This window comes from Giraffa tippelskirchi, chromosome 10 (genome assembly GCF_054371585.1).
Source record: "Giraffa tippelskirchi isolate mGirTip1 chromosome 10, T2T-mGirTip1v1.2.pri, whole genome shotgun sequence".
In the NCBI taxonomy this organism is placed as follows: Eukaryota; Metazoa; Chordata; class Mammalia; order Artiodactyla; family Giraffidae; genus Giraffa; species Giraffa tippelskirchi.
Window position 1 is genome coordinate 137481536 of NC_137284.1, and position 23521 is coordinate 137505056.

At 41.2% G+C, this 23521-nt stretch overlaps 1 protein-coding gene across 5 annotated transcripts; it reads right to left on the reverse strand.

Annotated features, from left to right (window-relative positions):
• Positions 1-7735: 7735 nt before the first annotated feature.
• On the reverse strand, positions 7736-22970 carry ZC3HC1 (zinc finger C3HC-type containing 1). Of its 5 annotated transcripts, none has more exons than XR_014067638.1 (10): positions 22815-22970; positions 21014-21125; positions 17829-17979; positions 17206-17289; positions 14437-14564; positions 12982-13136; positions 11755-11998; positions 11227-11439; positions 9399-10760; positions 7736-8173 (listed from the first exon to the last, which is right to left on the reverse strand). XR_014067638.1 is itself a non-coding variant. In XM_081537022.1 (10 exons), exons 1-10 carry the CDS (start codon positions 22958-22960, stop codon positions 8105-8107), a joined length of 1380 nt encoding a protein of 459 aa, XP_081393148.1. In that variant the 5' UTR covers positions 22961-22970; the 3' UTR covers positions 7736-8104. The 5 variants fall into 5 exon arrangements, 4 of the variants coding, with proteins under 4 accessions (XP_081393148.1, XP_081393146.1, XP_081393147.1 ...); XM_081537022.1 differs by having other exon boundaries at positions 10554-10760; positions 11755-11869; XM_081537020.1 differs by having other exon boundaries at positions 10554-10760.
• Positions 22971-23521: the final 551 nt, after the last annotated feature.

Below are 23521 nucleotides of genomic sequence, written 5' to 3' on the forward strand. Positions count from 1 at the left end.
TTTCTCCCTTTATCTCTGTCTCAGGGCTTTCAGTCTGTCTCTCTTGTTCCACACTGTGTAAGCCTACAGGAGAAACAAGGTAGCTTCAGCCTTCAAGAAGTTTGGTTAGGAGAAGACCTGTAACAAAATAAGGACAAAGTAGGAATGATGCTGAAAATGAGAATAAGCCGTTTGGAAAAGTAAGTGCTCTACTGTCCACCACTGTTTTTCTGCTAGTGATTGATTAACCATCAGGTGCTGAGGCCAGGTGTCTGCCTCTGCTGGGCCACACAGCAGGGAAGTCAGGGGTGGAGCATGGGGGACACCTAGTGGCTCTGGAAGGTACTGCTGCATTGCTGCTCAACATCCCTGATCTTGACTCGGTGTAGATGTCTTCCTGGTCTGATAATTAGGGAAGAGAGATATCCCTTAATCACTTAGTACCTGATAAGCCGCCTTTCACTTGACATCTAATTTTTTTTGTATCTACAGAATAAAGTTTTCACATCAGGTTTCACACCCATTTTCTTCCCATATTAAAGAAGGAGCAACTTCAAGCTCACAGATAATCAAGGCCATGGCCCAACTGAAGAGCCTCAGAGCAAAGATGCACCCAGACAGGCCAGCGGAAGGAAAAGGGATGATGGATGATGCTGCCCAAGCCTAGACTGGAAGGATGAAGGGCACAGAGTTCAAGCTGTGATCCTGCTCTTTATACAGAAAAGGTTGGGAGCTGTAGAAGTGGCCATTTCTTTTTAATGTGGTTTAAAAATAGTAACAAAATTTACCATCTGAACCATTTTTGAGAGTAAAAAGTAGTTGTAACTATATGCATATTGTAATGCGTAGATCTTTAGAACTTTTTCTTTTTGCAAAACTAAAATTCTAAACCCTCCAGACAACTCCGTATTTCCCCCTCCCTCCCAGCACCTGGTCACCATATTCTGTTTTGTGTTTCTAGGAGTCTGACTCCTTTAGCTGTCTATTGTAGATGGAATCAAGCAGTATTTGTCTTTCTGGGACTGGCTTATTTCTCTTAGGAGAATGTCAAGACTCCTCCATGCTGTAGCGTATGACAGGATTTTCTTCTTTTAAATTTTTATTTATGCTGAAGGTTCCATTACATATTTTCCACATTTTCTCTATTGATTCATCCTCCATGGACATTTAGGCTTCCACCTCTTCACTATGGTGACTAATGCTTTGGTGAATATGTGTACCCATTTCCTTTTTAACTAAAGCTATGAAGATACTCCTCTCAGAAAGGATTTGACTAGATTGTGCGCTCGAGTGAAGACGGGTTGAAGGTGAATAGAGGAAGGTAGGAAAGGAGGGCCCAGCTCCTCTATTCTTACTACTCTATGATATAGAACAGGTAGCTTTGCTGTTCAGTCTATAAACTGTGTAGAATGATATTCAGTATGAGCCAGTAAATTACCAAGAACGGTTCTTTTTTACACGCTTACAGATAAAACATAAACCAAAACTAGGCAATGCATGTGGCAACTTTCAAGCTAATACTTCATTGTGTTCTATCTTAATGTTGTCACTTAATGCGATTAATCACTTCTATTGTTTATCACCTACCCTATATCAAATGCAAACAAAAAGTACAGGAGAAACAAAATATAAAAACTTATCTATGGCTTAAGAACATGAAGTTTAATACAAATCTTTGCTAGGCCACAGACTACTGGTTACAGAATTATAAAGATTTATTTATTTATTATTTCAAGTTGCTCAGTCATGTCTGACTCTTTGCAACCCCATGGACTATACAGTCCATGGAATTCTCCAGGCCAGAATACCAGAGTGGGTAGCCTATCCCTTCTCCAGAGGATCTTCCTGACCCAGGAATCGAACTGCGGTCTCCTGCATTGCAGGCGGATTTTTTACCAACTGAGCTATGAGGAAACGGAAAGAAAAAAAATTTAATTGCACGAACAGTATGTGTGACAAAAAGAATCCAAAGAAAATTATATAATTCTATTTTAATAGTTTGACTTTTGATTTTCTCAAGTTTTCTTCTAGACATGGGTATATAAATCACAGTGGAGATATAAGCCCTGGCATTGTTTTTCATGGATATTACAAACAACTTTCCATACCAACAGAATAATTACAACTATCATTTTAATAGTTTAAATTATATTACACAAATTTATACTCTATGTAGTTAATCATTCTCCAACTGTTAGATGTTTAGGTTATTGTCAACTTCTTATTGTAAGTAAGCATGTATTGAACATCTTTCATATACGTAACTTCTGCTCTTTTGAGCTAGACTCCTGGTTAGGAGACAGACAATAGTGTTAGGAACAGAGGCTTTGAAGGCAGTGTTAGAACAGTGCTTGGTTAAGCGCTAAGCAGAGTTTAGTACGTACCTGGAGTGACAGCTCTTTGTCGTAGTAGGAAAATCAATTTTCAGAGGCTCTCCTGTTCTGGACTGTTCTTCTCTCCTCTTTCAGGTCTAAGATGCAGACTCTAGCTACAGTATTTACTTCACTATCACTTCAAAATGGCTCAAAATCCATCCTGCCACCCAAGATTTTTCTCCTCCCATGGTTTTATTAAGCTGGACGAGATTGGCTAGGAAATGGAGTTGGAGGCTAAAAACGATTTTGCCTCTGTGATGTTGGCTTCCTCGTGAGAATGGTGAGGGCCCTGGAGGTACATCTAGAATTCCTTCCAAATCTAGCATTTTATGCTCTAACTTCTACCCTCTTGAGGGCTATTACTGACCTACCTTGAAAACAGTCCATTTTTTCCTCCCATATCTCACCCTATTGCTAGGTAGCTGACAGAAGTAACAAAAAGCTTAAAAGTATATTAAAGTGGTCTGAATCTTTGGATAACTTTCGGATATACCACCAATCTCCATGACCTACCAGTCCTCCCCAGAGACTTTCCTACAGGTTCCCCTTTTCCTCTCATCCTAGGCGGCTTTAGTGACATGACAGTTGATTCAACCAGAAGCACTATGAAGAGAAAAACAGTAACCACCACCACCCCTTCAGCCAGGAAGCAATGAGAGAAAAGAGAGCATGGGATAAAGACGGAATGATGGCCTTTAATTAAAGGGCTTGGGTGCAGCATTCATTTGCAAGGGTATGGGTCACCCAACCCAGATAACAGCTACACAAAGCCAAAGAAAATCTAAAATAGGAATAAAACTAAAAATAGCAAGGAAAACTGAGGAGGAAGAAGTGTTTGTACTTTTGCCCTTGGTCAAGTTGTACAAGCAGCTGTTTCTGTTCTAAGATGGAACAGGGTGGAAGGGATTTAAAAGCTGGCTCCAAAGCAGCCACAACTGGTGTAAGAGTTTGATGAGTAAATGAGGAAAGCCCCCAAACAGAATGTTCCACCTGCTAAGTCTATTCAAGTTGGCTAAAATCTAAGAGCCAGGTGACAGATGCATTCTGGTACTGGTATCCCATGAGTGATTTTAAGATACTCCTTTCCCCTGTGAGAGCAGGTCTTGACTTTATGCTCAGGAAAGGAAAATCTTAAGACTTACTGCACTGAAAGGTATTCCCAGCTGTGTCATAATGCAAAGAACAGAGGCTGGGGAACATGGGTTTAAGTGGGGGCTCTGTCACATTCTGTGTTTCCCAGGTGGCACTAGTGGTAAAGAACCCCCACCTGCCAATGCAGGAAATGTAAGAGATGTGGGTTCGATCCCTGGATCCAGAAGATCCCCTGGAGGAAGGCATGGCAACCCACTCCAGTATTCTCACTTGGAGAATTCCATGGACAGAGGAGCCTGGCAGGCCACAGTCCATAGGGTTGCAAAGAGTCAGACATGACTGAAGAGACTTAACACACACACTGTCACATTCTAGCTGTATGACAGAGCAAGACGTTATTCAATGTCTGAGCTCCAATCTTAACCTGTGAAAAAAACATAATCTACTTGGATGGGAAATGCAACTTGTGTTAGAACAAAACACAGAATCCTAGAGGCCTCAGAGAAAAATAATATAAGGAGAAACTGAAGGCTGGCAGGACTGGCCAAACTAGGAAGTCTGAATAGACTTGAACAGCTGGGGGTCTTCAAGGTAACATCTGCCTTGACCCCTGGCACCCAGACTGCAAAAGAAGATTCTGACCTGGGAGGGAGAGAGGTAGGTGTTGGTAATTCTATTTACTCACAAGAAAGCCAGCAGGAGATAACACAGAGATTATATAGTATCTCTGTAAGCTACCTAGTCTGGCTATGTATAAGGGGGGAAATTCTTTATAATGATGATTTATAGTGATATCTTTAAGATAGTAAAGTAGCAAAATTAAAAATTTTGGCAATTTCCTTCTCTAAAAGGGTCTGCCAAATGAAATAAATTTTTTTTTCAAATAAAGAATCAAATAAGGAAAAATGGGTTACCAGAAAGGTCAAACCAAACACTTCTAGAGGAACAACTCACAAGAATGAATAATAGCTTGAAGTGATGTCCTAGTGTGTGGAAGAAATCAAATGCTTTGGGAGATGAAGCTCGTAAGTTCACTCTCATCTGTATCAGTCAGCAGTCTCCAGAGAAAGAGAACCAATAGGAAACATATAAAGAGAGAATTATTATGGGATGTGGCTCACATGATCACAGAGACTGAGAAGTCCTATTACTAACCACATGCAAGCTTGGAGGCCCAGGAAAGCCAGTGGTAGAGTCCCAGTCCAGCTCCAAAGGCCCAAGAACCAGGAGCCCCAATGTTCCAGGGCAGGAGAAGACAGAGGTTCCAGCCCACAAAGAGAGCAAATCGCCTTTCCTTAGCCTTTTCATTCTGCTCAGGCTCTCAGTGGGTGATACCCACTTGCATTGGCAAGGGTGATCTTCTTTACCGAGTTTACCAACTCAAATACTAATCTATTTTGCAAACACTCTCACAGGCTGATAATATAATAATATTATCTGGAAATAATATTATTTTTGGCTGTGCTGGATCTTCATTGTGGCGCATGGGCTCAGTAGCTGTGGTACTTTGGCTTAGTTGTACACATGGCATGTGGGATCTTAGTTCCCCAACCAGAGATCGAACCGCTGTCCTCTGCTTGGAAGGCAGATTCTTAACCAGTGGATCACCAAGGAAGTCCCCAGAGATAATGTTTTACCAGCTATCCATTAACCAGTTAAATTGACACATAAAATTAATCATCACCCCATCTGAGACCACACATTACTATTTGAAAGTATACTCATCCAGTCTAGTAGCATGTTCACCAGAAACTTGACAGGCAGCCTCAACCCCTCGGGTACACTGTTAAACAAGCTGGCACTGAGAGTTCTCTGGTGGCCTAGTGGTTAGGTTTCCAGGCTTGCAATGCCATGGCCTGGGTTCAATCCTAAGTGGAGAACTGAGATCTCAGTTGGCGATGTGGCACAACCAAAACAAACAAATAGGCTGGCATTAAGATCCTTGTGAGATGATAAGGGAGACAGCATCACTGTATGCAGCTTTAGAGTCTACATATTCTGAGCATTTGAAACAATGATCCTTGACTAGTGCACTGAACTCTCCTGACCTCTAAAACACCATTTCCAGACAGGTATTTTCACATAACTGAACTCACAATGTTTAAAAATAAAACGACTGTCTTCCCTCCCCACCTGAGCTCTCTACCTTGACTGGGCAGGCCACAAACCTCAAGGCCATCCATGACTCCTCCCATCTTCTTCACCCCCAAACCAAGGTTGAAGTCACCACTGACATTTCTATTCAAGCACCCATTTTCCCAGCCATCACATGTCCCTCAGATTCCTGTCTCCCTTAGCGCATGCTCTACCCACACCAGGATTGTCTTCCTGAGCACAAACGTCATTTCCCTGCTCAAAAAATCCTTCCATGGCTTCTCTCTTCCCACAGAATTGCCTCAGTATAACATATGAGACTTGAAACTGGCCCAGACTGCATTCTTTCAGCCGTTCTCTTCTACTCAATGCAAAGGTCTTGTCACGGCAGAACACCTGCTCTTTCAGGAACATATGAAATTCTGCTCTTTTTGTTCAATGTTCCTTCAGCCTCAAATATCCTTTTTTCATTAAGTGTCCACCATGTGCAGGACAGTTTTAAGTGTTGAGATGATAAAACAAGAGACAAGGTCCCTCTTCTCAGAGCCTGCATCTCCAACTCATCTTTTAAGGCTCAGCCCAAATCCACAACTTCCCCCAACTTCTCTCCAATTTCATATATTTCATAGAGGAGAATTAACCTATTTTATACTCTTTTATGTTTATCACTCTTTGTCTTGTGTAACATTTATGTATACATGTATCTTCCAGGCTGGACTTGAAAGGTGGAACTTCTTGAGGGTGGAAACCAGGTGATCATTCATGCTTGTGTAATATAAGGGCTTGGACAGTGCCACACACATGAGACTTAAATGTTTCTTAAATGATATCAAGTCTATCCCAATTTGCTTCCATTTATAATTTTAAAAAATCCCACAAAGCCAAAAATAGTATGGAACTCTGCCCATTTCAAAGAAGAGTAAAAACTTTTTTTGGAGGGAGATATAAATTAAAAATTATCAAGACTCAAAAGAAGTACCCACATTATTATAAACTGAAACTTAGGCTTGTAGTCCATTTGGATACCTTGTGTTAATGACTCAACATTACTCCTTAAGAAATTGTGACCTAGAGGCTATGAGTTTCTAGTGAACAGACTTCTACAGTCACTAGTCAGCAGACGGCTTCCCATCCTAGGCCAGAAGTCTCATTACTAGAACATTAGAAAGATACCTGTTAACCAGCCTCTAAGGGGACCATGGAGACTGCAGAATGAACAGTCAAGCCATTCCTCAGTGCCAAAGGCAAAGGGGTGCCCCTAGAAAAATAACTTGGAAGCAACCTCTACCAGTCTTATGCACTGATGGAGGCTTGATTTAGGAGCAAAATCAACACAATATACCCTCTTTAAAAAGTCAGGATTGAAAAAATAACAGATTTAAAATCTGACATACATGAAAAAAAAGGGGCTTTCTTTAGACTAAAGAGATTTATGCAACCCATTACTTTTTGAATTGGATCCTGCTGTGGACAAAACAAATGTAAAGGACATTTTGGGAACAACTGGGAGTTTTGTATATGGACTGAGTATTAGATGATATTAAGGGTTTATTTTGTTGGGTGCAGTATATAGAAAAAAATTTTTTTTCTTAGAGATATAAAGTTCAGCATGGGTGGAGTATTATATTACATACTATGTTCCTAAAATACTTCAGTATAAAAGAAGTGAGTTAGTTATAAAACCAACCTGCCACAGCTACTGAAAGAAAATATGACATTTGGCAGGATACCTCGTTTCCTTCATGGTCACTCTCTCTTGGTGGGGAGTCTATTTAGTTGGGGCAGGTCAGGGTCAACTTCTCCACCTTGGAGACCACTACCCACCGGCAGTGAAAGAGCCCTGGGGAGCCCCACTCCAGGGAGCCTTGCATTGGAAGGCACATGCAGAGGGTCTCTTTTGAAGAGCCTTCTTCCCTTTGGCATCTCTCATTGTCATTATTATCAAGTGAAGGGAGAAAACCATCAGCTTACCACTCACTATAACACATCACTGAGGTCTGGTGATGCAGGGAACAATGTCTTGTCTCTGTTCAGAAATAACTCTTTGACTAGAATCACAGATAAATTTCAGGCTTTGCAGCCAATCTGAAAACTAAAATTTTGACTTTGATTACTGCTCCACTGTAGTAGTTTTCTCAGTCTCAGCTTCCTTTATATCAGCCCATTAGACAAGGAGGAAAATAGTTCTCCAACTGTAAGAATCTTAACAAATGTTTTATTAACACACACTGACCTATTCCTGGAACATAAGAGTCTTCAAAACACTGCCCCGACCTCAGACACGAAAACCGCTCAAGGCCAGGGCCTTCTGTGGATTTTTGGAATCACGCACTCCTTTACCAGAGCCAGGGTCGCCCTGCCTCTCCTGCCCATATCCCTGTGCTGCAAAAAGGTTTCCTCTTGTCAGATGCAGGCAGTGACACACATGTCTTTGCAAGGGCAGGGGTTCCTTGTGATTAAACCAGAATGGAGAAAAACTTAGCATCAGCTGCTCAAAAAGGAATTCAGGCTTTATTTTTCAAAGCTGCTTATTCCACTTCTCTGCAGGAAGGGCTGGGATGTCTTCAGGAGGAGCACAGAGATTCCCACTGCCGGAATATTCGAAACACCTTCCTTGATTTCTCAGAGAGACTCTGTAGATAGAAAAGTTCATTAGTAGAGATTAAATTCCTTTATAGAGACAAAGGGTAATAGCTTTAAGGTGTGGTCTGTAAATTTCTCCCACAATGATCTAGATATGTCTAGGAATGAATAAAACAAGTTAATTGTATACTGTGCTATACATAAAGTGAAAGTGAAAATTGCTCAGTCATGTCTGACTCTTTGCGACCCCATGCACTATACACTTCATGGAATTCTCTAGGCCAGAGTACTGGAGTGGGTAGCCTTTCCCTTCTCCAAGGAATCTTCCCGATCCAGGGGTAAAACTCAGGTCTCCCGCATTGAAAGCGGATTCTTTACCAGCTGAGCCACAAGGGAAGCCCAAGAATACTGCAGTGGGTAGCTAAAAGCCAGACTGAGAATCAAGAAGCTTGAGTCTGCTGTGATACCACTGCTAACACACTCGGAGCCTCTACAATACAGCTTATGTCCTTCTCCAAGCTTCCGTATGTGTCTTCATCTTTGTATGAGAGGATGATACGTGTGACCCGCCATCAGTGTAGCACAACACACTTTGCACTGACTTCTCATCTGTGATGTTGAATTGGCCCTGTGAACAAGGATTCATATTCATAAGATGCCTAGCTGGTGTTTATGGAATAATCTAAGGTTGAGGAATGAAACAAAGTTAAATGACTCTGAAGAGTTTAAGCTATGACCTTGGCCTTCCCAGCTTCCTGTTTTAGCCAGCAGAGCTAATAATAGGAAGAATCTCACTGCCACTTGATCATGCCTGTGAAGTGATCTGAGATTCTGAGAAATGGTGTCACAGGGAGACAAAACAGTTCACTGAAAGATAAAAGTTCTCAGGGAAGCAGAACACTTGGTTCCCTTTGCCTTGGAGAGTCACAGAAGAGCACAGCGTCTCGGGGAGAGTCACAGAACATCTAACAAGATGACCCACAAAGTTCCCTCCAATGTCTGACAGAAGATGACGTTTTCACAGTTTTCTTATCCTCTTTGTGGCTGAATGTCTTAATAAAATAAAGCTCTAGGAGGGCAAAGTTTGAACTCTTACTCGTGACTCAGGGCAATTTAGTTAATAGAGTGACAAAATTGAAAGAAATTTAAGTTGGAAAACAGTGTAAACTTTTTTTCTAGCTTCAAGATCCTTTACAGGAGAGCCTCTTAAATTTTATAATTCCCAGTCACACAACAGCTGTGGGGAATTTTAACAGACAAGTTGCCAAAACAGACCTTCAAAGTTCCGGAACTCAGGGCCAGTTATGAGGCCAAATTTTCCAGCTACAAAAAAAAAAAAAAAAAAAGCCCTGTGGGGTTTCCAGTTAGCATGACAGTGACAGAGGGGAGTCAATTAGAACTGCTATACATTTTTTCATGAGGATCCAGGCAGAGAGAACTCCTGTGCAAAGACAGACCTAATCTCTCCCCAAATGCAGGCCAAAACATTTGTCTTCAGATAGCTTTACGCATTTTCAAGGTCTTAAACCAGAAAAATGCAGGGTTTTTTATTTTTTTTGGCTAAAACTTGGAAAACCATCATCTGCATATTTACTAAGGGTATGAATGTTGAGCTTTTAGCATCACAGCAGCTCCCTCCAGTGGAATCCTGTAACCCTACAAACCATGAATCTGGGAATGCTTCTGATAAACAGCTGCTGGCAAGTATTATTTTACTTTGTCCTTGGAGGGAACAGAAGTCAGAAATTACTATATTTATGCCAAGCAGGTGACATGGCAAATTTGGGAATGAGCCAGCAAAGGAAAGAGAATGCGGTTTTTATGATTCCTTAATGCCCACTGTCCTCTCGCTTCCATCCTTGGCATACAGCAAACGCTTGAGTTGCTTTCTCAGCTTTCGTGACTGGTTTGCTTTTACCCACAAGTGGAGCCAGCAGCAGTCATTCGTGTGATGGCAGCTGAGGGTCAGCACACAAGCCTGGGGCCTCGGAACACAGCAAAGTAATGTGCCCACCGTGAGGAATGAAGTTGTGCTCATAGTAGCAGAACACAGAGCTCCATCCAGACAGCTACGTTAACTGGCCGGGGCTCCAAGTCCAAGTGACAGCAACTCAGATGGAAAAAGTAGCTGCTCTGCAACACAAGGCTGGAGCAGCGGCCTGTTACCTCTTGCTGTTTCTCTATCCCTTTTCTACTTCGAGTCATCTAAGTTGAGAAGACAAAGAATTTATCAGAATTTGGTGGAATGCCAAATGCTAAACTGCAGAAAGACTAAGCCAGTCCCGTGTCTGTTCTCTAGGATGAACCCAGAGTGAGTCCATCTTGACTTGTGAAAACCGTGGGCAAGCAGGGTGCTAATTACAGGAACAGCCTCTTCTCATCTCATGAAGAGCAAGTGCTGCACATGATCAGGGCAACGGCTTGTCTCACCACGGAGTCGGTTTCAGTGGGCTGGTTCGACTGTTTGTGGGCCAAGAGGATGTTGAGCACCGCCTTCCAGCCTGGCTCTGCCGGAGTGCTGGCATCCACCTCAGCGCCACCATTCTCCCTGGTTTCTTTGCCGAGTGTGATGTTCACCCAAGGGCACCAGTCTCTATGCTGAGAAGTGGGATCGAAAAAGCTTCGGGAAGAGGCATCCTGAGGAAGGAGGCAGAACAGTCAGTGTTAATGAAGGGTGGACACTGTGTAAGTTAAGGGAGGCGCTGCTTGAAGTCGTCAAATTCAGAATCTCGTGACGCTCACATTTCTAGTTTTATGTTCTCCTTTAAACTCGGACCATCTACTTCCCTCTCATTTTAAAAATTCCTTCACTCCCTTTGTGTTAAACCACAACTTATCAGATCTGTTCCCCTTTCTCACTACTGTCCCTTGGGCTAGACAAATTTGTCATGTCTCCAGTAGCCATCCCAAAGAAACAAAAGGCAAAACCCTTAATTTTTTTCCCCCTCTAGTCACCCAACTGTCCCATCTTTAAACTTATTCCCATAGCCTCCTACAGCCACAGGACCAGGCTCGGCTCACGCCTGCTTCTCTGTGCTGTATACACGGTGAGAGCTCGCATGCCACCAAGCTCAGGGACCTCCAAGCACGCAGGTGGGCTCACCAAGCTACTGGAAGAGCAGAGGCGAGCCCGTTTGGCTTTTCGAAGAGGACTAGATGGCACTTCCAGCCCGGTGCTGTCTCCCGTTCCCATGCTGCGAGTCACTGGGCGGGTTCTGGTGGTGGGGTTAGCGGCCTCCGGCTCGGGACGGTCCACAGGACTGGAGGAGTCCCCACTCCGAGTTCTGGAGACGATGGGACCTGGGCTCTTTTCAGCCTGAAGGAAAGGGGAGATGTTGGACAATGACATTAATGACTATGGTCAGGAGAAATATTTCTAGAAGTATGTAAAAGCTAACATTTTAAAAACTATAAAAATTTAGTTTCTGAACTGTGTAACTGAACTCTTCAAAGAATAATAGATTTCCATACAAAATAATGAACTTAGCATCGCCACTGCAACTAGTGAATAAAACCATGCTATGGTATTCTGATCAATTAACCTAAGTTAATTTCCAATTTTTCACCAACATTTTTGGTCAGAATGATGTTTTTAAAAAGTCCACCCCAAACAAGCCAAAGGAGTCTATACCTGCTCTGAGCCTGGGGAAAAGATGGTATCCTGGCTCCGAGTCACCATCCTGCGAGGTGACTCAGGCACCAGAGCGGAGCGCTCTGGCCGGCCCTCAGAGCCTGGGACGGAGGAGCTGGTCAGGCCCAAGGAAGTGTCCAGGTCAGTCACGGACGACTCGATCTGCTGGAAGCCCCAGAGCCCCACCTTCCTCATACACTGTGAACAAGTTATCAGGGAGAGCTGCATGGGTTCCAACAATGAACTAGGTAGGAAAAGAAAAGAGAGTGGGTTTTCTCAGAAGGTAATGCTGCCAAGAGACTAAACATAATGATTTGTGAGTATGCTTCATCTCATCAAACAAATCTCTGGGCAGTCCAACGGCCTGGGGACCACCTCCTCTCAGGGCCCCTGTCCTTCGATCCCAGGACCTAACTTCATCACCTCTTGTGAATTTCCTATAGAAAGATCTAGGGGTCTTAGTGTGCCGTCTATGGCAAGATTATTTTAAAGGTGAAAGTGTTAGTCACTCAGTTGTGTCCGACTCTCTGTGATGCCATGGATTGTAACCTGCCAGGCTCCTCTGTCCATGGGATTCTCTAGGCAAGAATACTGGAGTGGGTAGCCATTCCTTTCTCCAGGGGATCTTCCCAACCCAGGGATCAAATCCAGATCTCCTGTGTTACAGGCAGATTCTTTACTGTCTGAACCACCAGGGAAGCCCCATTTTAAAGGTATGTTTTATAAATTTCTCATGTCCCCTTTAAAACTTTTTCCCCATAAAAGAAGAATAGTCCTTAATGTACCAAAGAAAGCATATTTAAAGTAAATCAAAATTGTTCTGACAGTCTTCTGTCTCAGAAGGATTCTGTGCCAAACTTAGTAGCTGGAATGGAAACAGCAAGTTGGGGCCTAGAGGATTCAGCTGGTGCTTCCTTGGTAGATTTCATCAATTAAACTGATTTTTCCTTTCTAAAACTAGAAAGGAGCTTCACTGTTTATGGGAACACAAATTTCCTACTGGGAAGTGACAGTAAAAGAAACAAAGTTCAGGTGTGTTCACAAATTCCTGAGTTCTAATTCTGGTTTTGTTGCTAATTCTTACTATCCCTCTTCCACCTGCTTAGGTTTTCTCTTGTCACTGCCTTTCTCACACAAACACCATCTGATCTACAAATGCCAAGAGTAACTGATATACATGGGTATATAGTGTCATCACGGTTTATGTTCCCAGGCACATTTGCTAACCTACACGCCCAGCCACAGACGGAGAGAATACAGGCAGTGACGTGCACTTGGATGTCTGAGCCTAATTTGGTTGCAGTTTTTCTCTCATCAGTCCGGTGATCAAGTTCATCTTCAAGCAGGTGCAGGAGAAGACTGATCTTGTCTTCTGTCAAGCACTACAAAGGAACCAATATGAAAGACTTACACAAATTTCAACCACCATGAACAGAAATCATAGATAAGGATACATCTAGATGGTACAAGGCAAAAATCACGGAAAAAATGATAAACACAAACACAATTCTCTTCACTCGAGAAGACTTACTTCTAGCAGAGGCTAACGTATCCACAGGCACTTCCTGACCTGCCCGGGATCTGCTGTGAGAAAGGGAGTAGTTTTCCTAGAACTACCTCATCTTTTCTTAGTACCAACTTGCTTTCAAATCACCAACTCCGTATTTTTTCTGACATCTGTAAACTTCAAAACCAAATAATGACTACCACTTATATCTTATATCTTGCCCTGACACTGAATTTACTTTATTGCTGCCTGGGCTTCTCCCTAGTTGTGGTGTTCAGGCTGCTTACTGTTGTGGCTTCTCTTGCTGTGGAGCACAAGCTCCATTGCGTGTGGGCTTCAGTCGTTGAGGCACATGAGCTCAGTATAGTTGTGGCTCCTGGGCTCTAAAGCACAGGCTCAATAGTTGTGGCACACATGGGCTTCACTATTGCACGTCATGTGGGATCTTCCTGGACCAGGGATCAAACCTGTGTCTCTTGCATTGGCAGGTGGATTCTTTCTCTCTGAGCCACCAAGAAAGCCATGAATTTACTTATGACACAACAGAAGAGCTTGCCTGAGTCTTTACTTTTGTTCTAAGAATAATACAGAACTATGACAGGGTGAAGAAAACTTGCCTTGGCTAGGGACAAGTGGACATTTATAATAGGCATCAGATGTTAATAGCCTGATGCTAAAATACATAATAGCTTCTCAGTTGAAGAAGCAAAATAATAGCTTCTGTTTCCTATAGTTAAAGTCTGTCTTGATAGAATACTCACAGGATGACAAATGGGACAGTAAATGTTCAGTTTCAAAGTACAGATGGACCAAAGCATTTCAAAATTTCTGTTTACAAGGGAGAAGGGAGTTTATAACTTCTCTAACACTTTTTTTGGAAAATGGTATGCAATAAGCTATATGAAGCCACATTTCAGGATCTTCTGTTAAGTAGTTTAAGTAACAAATTGAGATAAAATTGAATTTATGCCACTTAAAGCATCATATCTAAAAGTGTAAATAGAACTCATTTATTTAAACCCTCAAGTCACCTTTCCAGTAGAGATTGGAAAAGGTCAGCTGAGAGACAAACAAGTAGTTCTCTTCTTAGCTATCTCCATCCTCTGGTCATTAAAAGAAATGCTTCATGCTGGTGACAACTGAAGGCCACTGTATGCTAGCCAAGAAAAACTCACCATAGTTTTTAAGTCCTCTGGCCTCAAGGAAGGAAGCTGGAGGTCCAAGTGACAAAGGCTTTGAAAGCGATCTAGGAATTCACTAACAAGAACAGTGGGCTCATCCAACGGCAACATCCCAAATCGATCTGTGGAAATAGTAAACTGAAGATGATATTGCTGCAAATTATTTTAAAAAAGAAAGCATGTATAGAGCAGCAGGGGAAATGTAAAACATGATATTTGATGATATTAAGAAATTATCAGTTTTTTTTTCAATAGGGCTGTGATGGTACTTTTGTGACTGTTTTATTTTTTGGCTGCACTGTGGGGCATGTGGGATCTTAGTTCCCTGACCAGGGATTGAACCCATACCCCCTGTATTGGGAGCATGGAGTCTTAACTACTGGACCACCAGGGAAGTCCCTGTGATTATGTTTAGAAAGTAGAGTCTCAGGAAAGGTTTCTCAGAAGCAGTCAGGTCTAAGCTGAACTGGAAAGACCAACAACACTGTGTAAAAGTAAAGTCCTAAAGGACAGCATATGTGGGGAATTCTAAATAGTTTCTCAGACTTGGAACACACTATTCCTGTGGGGAGCCGAGTCAAAGAGAAGGTTAAAGTAAAGATAGCAGTCAGGCCATAATTTTATGAAAATATGTTGATGAGAAACTGCTGGAAGATTTTTTTAAAGGAAAAATATATTACAGAATATATGCACTAGTTTAGAGACTAAGGGGTCAGCCTGGATGCAAAGAAATAAGCTTAGCAGACAGTGAGGTGATCTGAAGTAGTAATCCCCCTAAGATATCAGTGGCACAAGGATGGAGAGAAGGAGCATGCATGTGGAATGAAGGAAAATGAACTGAGGCCTGTGGGACCCAATCAAGCATACGAACAGCTGCATAATGGGAGACCCAGAAGACAGGGAGAGGGGCAGAAACAATATTTGAAGAGATATGATATGAAAACTTCCCAAATTTGATTAAAAACATTAATCTGTACATCCAAAAGCTCAAAATCTGTGTAAGCAGAGAAAGAGCCACTATGCTAGAGTAAGTAGGAAGTGTACCAAGAATGAAAGCTTGATTAACACCTATGATGACACGTAACTTGGTGAAAAGGGTGTTCAAGTCACACACAACAATAATGTAGAAAGAGGGTCTGACAGGAGGTTCTAAAATGAATAAGCCAGTGTTCCCAAAGGGAGAATCAACTAGATAAACAGATTAATCAGCTCTCAGATTAAAATTTTGGATGGTTCTACCAATTATAAAGCTTCAAGCCTGCTACATGTGACAACATAGATTAATTTCAAAAAAGCTGACTCCTCCTATGAAGGATAGGTTGTAGAATATATACAGAATGATAACATTTATACAAAATTTTAAAACACATAAATAGTATCATATAGACTGCCTCTAGATACTTGAAAATGTTGTAGATACAGAAACCAAGTAAACAAATCATGGTCACTAAATTCAAAATAGAAGTTACTGCAGGACAGGGAGGCAAGGAATGAGACTGGGGAGGACTACACAGCTGTAGCTGTAATTCTTCCTGAAAACAGAAAGAATGCTAGGTGGGTAGTTTTACAAGGGTAGCAAAATGTTAGTAACTGGTGAGGTTGGGTGGTAGATACAAAGATGCTTCTTATATTACTATTTATATATATATTTTTATACTTGAAACACTAAAATTTTAGAAATTACTTAAAAAGTTAAAAATAAAACAAAGAGACACTTTCTATGGGTCCAAAGAGTTTTGTCTCTGGTCTTGGTGAGCCCCCCAGGAGGCTCTGCTCTTGAGGCTTTACTCAACAATATGCTTCTGAGACCAGCAAAATATAAACAAGTACCACTTGAGACTACATTTTGGGCTCCCTTGTTCTGAAGAGCTTTGTGCACACATGACTGGTTTCTGATTCGAGAGAAAGGGCGTACTGCCACAGCTCTTATACGGGAAGTTCAAGAGGAGCCTGCACCTGGCCTCTCCAGACTCCTTACGGCAGGGGCGTCCTTGGCTGTGATATCCTTTGTTGTTGTTGTTTGGTCATTAAGTCATGTCCGACTCTTTTGTGACCCCATGGACTGTAGTCTGCCAGGTTCCTCTGTTCATGGGACTTTTCCAGGCAAGAGTATGGGAGTGAATTGCCATTTCCTCCTCCAGGGGATCTTTCCGGCCCAGGGCTCATCTCTGGAATCTCCTGTATGCAGGTGGGTTCTTTACCGCTGGACCACCTGGGAAGCCCCTGTGATACCTTCACTTCAATGCTACTGATACGTTGTGCTGTTTTATTGTCATAAACTGTAGATTTGTAATCACTCTCATGTGCAGTCCTGTGAGTCTTCCCTAGCAACTGAACCCTGTTTAACTGCCACCATTAATGCCATTAGTGTACCAGGAGGCTTGGGTAGAACATGGGCCTGTTTGCTATGGTGGGAAAGGCAGAGTTTGAAATCAGATAAAACCACGGTTATGGCTCCTCACTAGTCAATTTTAAGATTCCTGATTCTCAGTTTCCTTACCTAAGAATCAGATTGGATAATGTCTACCTCCCAGGGTCCCTGCAAGGATTAAACAGGATAATGTATGCATGGTTTAATCTCTGTCATGTCAAATGCATTTAATAAAGTAATGATATAAGAATAAATTAATGTCAGTTCTTGTAAAGCACAAATAGAAAGGAGGAAAAAGAAACTTCAAAGACTAGATTTTTACAAAGAAATAGACAATATTAGAAATGCAATGACCAAAGAGATGATAATTGGGAAATGTTGGGAATAAGTACCTGGAGAGGGGCTGTCTGGCCAGAAACAGAACTTCTCATGGGCAGTACATAAGGCTTTCTTCAGCTCAGCACATCGTTCCTTATCTGAAACCCACATAGGTAACAATGCCTTAAAAAAGACTATCACAGATTCAAAACCCAATGGCCAAGAGCCTTTAAGAGTATAGATACAACTAAAAGTAAAAATAACTAAGACAATTTTTAAAGATATGAAATATTAGCAATGGCATCATCTTAATATTTGTCACAAAACAAGCTTTAAATCAAGATTCTAAGACCAGTTAACAAGGAGCTATTATGTATCTTTATAAGGCAGAGCATTCCAAAATGTGCGACTTCATTAATGCCCTGTATTTCTTAGCCTAAAGTATTAATTTCAGAATCCTACTATAAACATACTGCTGTTAATGCATAAAGACAGGTTCACTCTAAAGTAGCTGAGCTTTAAAAAAAAAAAGCAATGACTGAAGTTAATAATTAGGGTGAAGAAAATCATAAATTTACCTTGTTATATATAGAAGGACACATTCTTTGATCAAACACAAGTGGCTAGTCTTTTCAGAAAAGCTAGCATAGATATCTTTTGAACTTGGAGAAAAGTGTAATTTGTACTTTATACTTACATCTGTCAAAATCAAAAGCTGGTTGTAAAGTGGCACAGAGGAAAGCCTGACAGCTGGAGCACTTCAGCATATCACACTCAACTGTGACCCAGCCGTATTTTGCACAGACCAGTGGAGACAGCTCAGAGGGCTTGCCTGCCCATTTCAGAGAGTATTCATGTTAAGAAAAACATGCGTACATTAAAACGAACAAATCAGAAATGAAAATTTTAATTCACTCTTAGTATATTTAGAAATAAACACATTTGGAGGAAAAGCTATGGGAAGCCCTATATATTTTATATGCTTAAAATGTTTTTTATTATCAGTTGTGGGATGGAGTAGAGAAGCCATTCTCTTTTGCTTAATATGAAATACTAGGGACTGCCTTGGTGGTCTAGTGTTTGGGAGTCTACTTGCCAATGATGGGGACACAGGTTCGACCCCCGGTCCAGGAAGATCCCACATGCTGCAGAACAACTAAGCCTGAAGGCCACAACTACTGAAGCCCAAGTACCCTAGAGCCCATGCTCTGCAATGGAAGCCACGACAATGACAAGTCCGTGCACTGCAATGAAGAGTAGCCCCTGCCTGCTATAACTAGAGAAAGCCTGCATACAGCAATGAAGACCCAGTACAGCCATAAATAAATACAATAAAATAAAAAAATTCTAAGGATTTGAAAACACTAGTGAAAGTACCAGGATTTACCTGAGCAACAAGGGATGGTGAAGGATAAACAACAGAAATATTTATTACTCATCTGTGCTGCCCTACTCTTACCTTCTGAAGAATAAAGTCAGTAAAATTAAAAATATTCATTATTCACCCCTGCCCTAAATTCGACTATTATATACTAATGTGTGTAGGTGGTATGTATGTTTTCAATAGGCTGAGAGCATTAAGAGCATCTACAAGTATGTGCATGGGAAAAATGTCCTAAAACATTTATTGATCTTTAATATTCACCACTTGGTTTTTTTCTGTTCTACCTATAGAGCTCTTGTTTTACAGAGCACAGAAAAAAAAAAAAGGATAAAACATGAAAGTTGCAGAAAAGTTCTATATTTTTACAAGGGATATTGGAATTTGAAAACATTTTAATAGCAGCAAAAGGACTGAAGGCTAGAAATAGAATCTAGACATAAATGTTAAAGGAGTTTGGATTCTGTAGAATAAAAGTAAGAAGAAAACAACAAAATTCTGTAAAGCAATTATCCTTTAATGAAAAATTTTTTTAAAAAGTAAGAGAATCACTTACCTAGCTGAGGTCAAATAAATAATTACCGTATCAAAGTTGCAATCAAATTAAATCTGAGAACAAAAAATAACAAAACGAAATAATTTTTAAATGCTGTATCAATATTAGGAATTAATTCAAGGAACAGCAGTACAAGGATGGTTAAAATACTTTCTCCTTCCTGAATAATTTAGTCCTAAAGCCACCAGGTGGTGCAAGGCAGAGGAATAAGCCAGGAGGGTGAGGGAGACAGCTCAGGGCAAGGCATCAAAGCTCAAGTAAAGAGGGAGTCCACATAGAGGGGGAACTTGGAGCACCTTGGGGTGCTGTACCCAAGTGAGGTATAAAGACTATCTACATGGGCCTCCCACTCACCAAACCAGGGGCAACTGGAATTTCAAAATATATATTAGTAGTAATGGATTAAAATCCATTGAATAAAAAAGGAAATCAGGAGACCAAGCTACTACAAACAAGTTATATACAATTTGATGAGGAATTATACTTACATAGTTTCAAAGCACATTCCCACAAAACAGCTTAATTACAAAGGAGGAAAAAGTTATTTTACAACAGCAAACACAGACAGACACCCACTTAATCACCTGATCAAAATGATCATCTGGGTAAAGGGGCATATCAAAAGCATGTGCCACCTGACAGGATGCAATGAGAACACAGCATCACAACTTGCATCTCATCATAACTAAACATCAGACAAATGCAAACTGAGATACGCTCTATAAAATAACGGGCCTTATCATTTTCAAAAGTATCAAGGTCATGAAATTCAAAGAAAAACTGAAGATTTTAACTGGATCCTCTTAAGGTTACGATGACAACTGATGCAATGATTATGATGTGAGGGTTAGATGGTAGTAATTTATTATGTGAATTTCCCAATTTTGATGATTTCACTGTGGTTATGTAAGAAAGTCGTTTGTGGGAAATATTTGGGGGTCATGAGGTGTCGCTGTGGCAACTTACTTTCAAGTACTCAAAAGAAGGTTCTTTGTAACCTGTACAACTTTTCTATTAAGTCTGTAACTGCTTTTAAGTTAAAAACACTCTAGCAAACAGAAAATGGCAAAAGTGATGTGATGTTGCTTAAGATTAGGTTATAAAAATAATCTAGCTTCTATCTTGCTCTCTCTTGCTTGCTCACTCTGACTGAAGTCTGCTGCCATGTTGTGAACTATCCCTGTGAGAGGCCCATGTAGCTCAAGCCAAAAGCCAGTAAAGAACTGAAACTCTCAGTCCAATAGCCATGAGGCAATTAATCTTGCCAACAACCACGCGAGTGAGCTCAGAAGTAGATCCTTTACTAGTCTAGCCCTGGCTAACACTTTGATGACAGTCTGAGAGGCCCTGAACCATACGACTCAGCTAAGCTGTGCCTAGGTTCCTGATCCACAGAAAACGTGAGATAATAAGTGTTTGTGGTTTTAAGCTACTAAGTTTGACGATAATTTGTCGTGCAACCATGGAAAACTTACAGAGGAAAATCTTGAAAGAGACAGGAAATGTAGCAGAGTCTAAAATAACATTAGGTTTGAGCGCTAAGAGCCTTACACCATAATTCTGGTTTTACCAGTTACTAGCAAGTTGACCCTGGGTAAATCAAATAATCTACCTGAACTGTTTCCTCTTTGCAAAATGAGATTAAGAATACTTATTTTCATATGTTTAAGATGAAGCTCAAATGTGATAATAAACATGAAAACACTATATACAACATCAGTTATTATTCCTTTTTCTCTCAGGCTCTTAGTTTTCTCTTCTGTGAAAAAAAAAAAAGATTAGAAGTCAAATGTCCCTTAACATTTTATGATGTTAATTTTCCTAAAAAAAATTCTTACCAAGTTTAATTCTAAAAATTAAAACATCAGAGTAAGTGGTGTTATTCCTAGAAAAAAACCAATTCAGCAGCAGGAGAACATGCAACTCAATGAACCTAAAAGGATATAGAATATGTTTCCACTCTGCTAAAGAAGGCTTCTTTGCTTGTAGATTCCAACGGAGGTTCTTCTGCTTGGGGTGATCCATTGACTGACTGGAATGTGGCAGATGTGTCCTTCCTAAAATAAAGAGGTAGAACTACTGGTAATCCTTTCAAGGCATCACTTTGCCTAAACATTTTGTATCTGGCTTCTCTGTACATCATAACATCAATCACACCACTCTAGATTTTAAACTTTCTAAATTTCACTTCAGTCATGTAATTTCTCTACTTAACATTTTCAGTAGTTTCACAGAATCCAAATTCTTCAGTCTGGCACTCAAATCTCTACAGTTTGGCCATAACTAAGTTTCAAGCAATTTCTACTTCCACCATGCTCTGCTAATTCTGTATTGGTAAACTGCTTTACCTCACTCTCTGGTCTCTGACAGCACTTTGCATAACTTTTGTAAACACAAAACAAGACTCAAGGCTTCTATCCATTATACAACTTGAACCACCTTACAAATTCAACTCTTTTAACAGCAGAAAATAAGTTTTTATATTTCTGCCTAGATTGACCCTTGATACCCACTTTTCCCTCAAAAGAACTAATTTGAAAATTCAAATCTAAGTAAAGATTTTTAGGCTATTTCATGAAGAAATTCAAGGAGAAAAAATACAGCAAAACAATTCTTTTATATTCAATGAAAGGCACTTCAACAGAGCCTGGATAGGGTAAAGGGAGGAACTGCATTAGACAAAAGTAATTTTAATAAAAGTAAGATTACATCAGGGTTTCCCTGGTGGTTCAGCTGGTAAAGAATCCACCTGCAATGTGGGCGACCTGGGTTTGACCCCTGGGTTGGGAAGATACCCTGGAGAAGGGAACTGCTACCCACTCCAATATTCTGGCCTGGAGAATTCCATGGACTGTATAGCCCATGGGGTCGCAAAGAGTCCGGCACAACTGAGCGACTTTCACTTTCAAGACTACATCAATTATTATAACTCACAGTAATTTATTCTAAGAATCCTTCTGAGAGTCACACAGCCTCAGGGAGGTTGGACCTTGGAAAAAATTCAGAGGATGTATAAATTTGGATAGAAAAAAGTGACATTTATTTTAGTAACCTGTAACTGAAATGCAGCACTTCTTTCCATTATGAATGAAGATAATTTAAAAAACCACAGTAGCATCAGCAGTACTTGTAAACTTGTCACCATGGAAGTCACAGATATTTTGTCACCACATTATGGTTATTGCGTATGTTTTGAAATACGGTTTATGCTTAGCACTACTTCAAAATTACAGTAGACAACATATCTACTACTAAATAATAAAGCGTTTTACTAATGAAGCGTTTGACTGCATCACTTTTTTATCTTTTACTTCCTGATAAACTGCATTCCAACTAAGTGGTACCTTTACAATCCTATGCATTTTACTTCATGCATTTAAAAATATAACTTTCTGAGGTGTTCATTAACTTTACCAGGACGCCAAAAGTGTCCAGGACTTTAAAAAGGTTAAGAAGTCCAACCAAGAGAAATCGGGTGCGCATTTTTAGTTAGCGGTCCTCTAGTTTTCCTCCCGCCCCGCTTAAAAAAAAAAAAAAGTCTGCCTTAAGGCAAAATTGCGCCCGCGGTGTGGGATCCAGTATCTCCTGAGTAGATTAAAGGCGACAAGGCGAAGTAATCCCAGTCTCTTCAAGATCCCGGGTCGAAGCCACCCCCACCGCCTGAGTTACAGACCCAGGTATCCCCTCTGGTCCAAGTCCCCTAAACCCTCTTCAATTTGCTGTCGCCAGACACAGGCTGCACTTACGCTTCGGCGCCTCCCTCTTCCGGGGCAATTCCCTCATCTATCAGCTGCCGGACTTTTTGGGTAGTCCCTTCGGGAGAGCGAACAACCGCACTCCAATTCTTTTCGACCCCCGCAGCAAAGGCTGTCTCCTCACTGGGCGCCGCCATCTTGGTCCGTGTCCGAGTTGCTTCCCCGCGGGTGTGAAGGCTCAGGAACTTCCGTTCTGGGCGGTTAAGATCCTTCTTTGGCTTCCCGCTCGTTAGCCCGAGAGACCCGCGGGGGTCTCACCGCAGGGCCCAGCGCCTCTTGGCCACGTTAGAAGGAAGCAAATCCTCGTTATAAAGCGAAGTAGGGACTTCTCTGGAGGTCCAGTGGTTAGGACCCTGCGTTTCCATTGAAGGGGGAGAGTTCAGATGCCCTGATCGCGGGAACTAAGATCCCGCGTGATGTGCAGCGTGGCCCAAAACCAAAAAAAACAAACGAGATAAGACTCTTGCTGGAGGTTTCTGGTTAAACATGGAGTTTAGTCGTTTCTTTTATGTACGAGCATACCTGGGTTGACAGGTTTTTAGAGCGCTGTCTCTCCGAGTTCAGCAGGGGTTAGGTGCTCAATTTAGTCTTAAGGTAATTAACTGATATGGTTTAAAAGTTTTAACTCATAGGTTTAAAAAGGTTTAACTCAAGGTTTAAAAGATTTAACTCAAAAGGTTTAAAGTTGTATCTTTTTA